Source organism: Gavialis gangeticus, unplaced genomic scaffold, assembly GCF_001723915.1.
Source record: "Gavialis gangeticus isolate Ggan-Ray unplaced genomic scaffold, GavGan_comp1, whole genome shotgun sequence".
Classification (NCBI taxonomy): Eukaryota; Metazoa; Chordata; order Crocodylia; family Gavialidae; genus Gavialis; species Gavialis gangeticus.
Genome location: NW_017729001.1, coordinates 24,855,371 through 24,856,835, shown reverse-complemented (window position 1 = coordinate 24,856,835; position 1,465 = coordinate 24,855,371). Strand labels below are relative to the sequence as shown.

The window sequence follows — 1,465 nt, the reverse complement described above, 5'->3', positions numbered from 1 at the left end:
AAAAAAAAAAAAAAAAAAAAAAAAAAATCTTACCTGCTATACTTGCAAATATTTCACTGAAGCCAATCAGCACATATTGAGGAACCTGCCACCACACAGGCAAATCAGCAGCATGATATGTAACATTTCCGATAGTCTGATTAATCGTCTCAACCTTTACCAGTTTAAGCCTGTAGCTTTCTAGAATTCCTACGAGGCAAACAGGAAAAGGATTGTTCCCAAATGCAAAAACTGTTTGTTCACATTTCAGAGTATATAGGACCCAGTTGCTGCCTGCCAATTATGCAATAAAAGCTTACAGACTATTAAGGAAAATGTATTTCCTGATATTCTCACATAAAACACAGCATATTCTACTTCTACAACTGTTTCAGGAAATACAGTTCTTTTCCCATAACATGAGGGATTCTATTTTTATTTATCAGCTATGATTACACATATCCTTACTCTGTTTCACATGGATTACTTCAAATATTCTCGTACACACTTTTTTTTTAAAGTAGTCTCATTGCTATTTCTCTGCAGAGTTGAATTATTGCATCTACAAACATGAAGGTAGTAAATCAATAAGCATTTTACTTATCAAAATGATCACTTGTGGAACATTAACACCTTTTACCAGTAAACTACTACACATATGATCATGACTTATGTTTATTTAGCACCTTTCAACCAAAAAGTTCACCACACCTTGATTTAAAAGCTGTATCATACATAGAAATCACTTTACAAAACAATGAAATACAGACACTTAACTGTGAAATAAAGTAAACTGTTCAACAGTGCTCAGCACAATAGGACAATTTAGAGCAGGATGTGAATCTCGTTCAGCTGCAACTGCAAGGGAATTTTGGTAAGCAGTGTGCAGACTGAATTTAGGCCTACTATTATGAAGGATGCATAACATCTAATTACCATGAGTGACCAAAACTTCTACTTCATGCTTCACCCAGAAGAAGTCACCTTCAGTATTGGAACCCCACAGTCCAACAATTTGGTATAATAGCTCATTACTGATTCAAGAGGAAGAACTGCACCTTCTAAATCATTAAGCCATTTTCAGGTTGTCCATATACAGGCTTCACACCCTACGGCTTATCAGGGTCAGCCAGGTTCAGTCTTAAGAGGATCAAAATTGGACTTGATACTTGGTGTGATGTATAATCCTAATAAAAAAAGTCATCCATGTTGCATAGAATATCTACAACATCATCTATACAGAGGTTAGCAAAAATGATTAAACTCTGGTAGCCAATTTCTCCAATTCTAGTTTCCATTACAAGATAAGTGGATTACTGCTATATATGCTGCCAATCACACATGCCCAAAAACACCAAATGCCAAATTAGGTAAACTAGATAGACCTGTGGTGCTCAAACTGTAGTCCTGTGGCCTGGTCCATGGCCCAGATCCTGGGGGCGGGGGGTCTGTAGGCCTGATCCAGCATAAGTTTAACACTTGGGGG

The 1,465-nt window shown here is 36.9% G+C and overlaps 1 protein-coding gene across 1 annotated transcript in view; it reads right to left on the bottom strand.

The window, feature by feature from the left end:
- SLC15A4 (solute carrier family 15 member 4) overlaps positions 1 to 1,465 on the bottom strand; it is a gene marked incomplete at its 5' end in the record, with an annotated part of 56,721 nt that overhangs the window by 24,229 nt on the left and 31,027 nt on the right. The window contains one exon of the mRNA XM_019506645.1: positions 34 to 189. Within this exon, the coding sequence (XP_019362190.1) occupies positions 34 to 189 (156 nt within the window). The remainder of the gene's footprint in view (positions 1 to 33; positions 190 to 1,465) is intronic.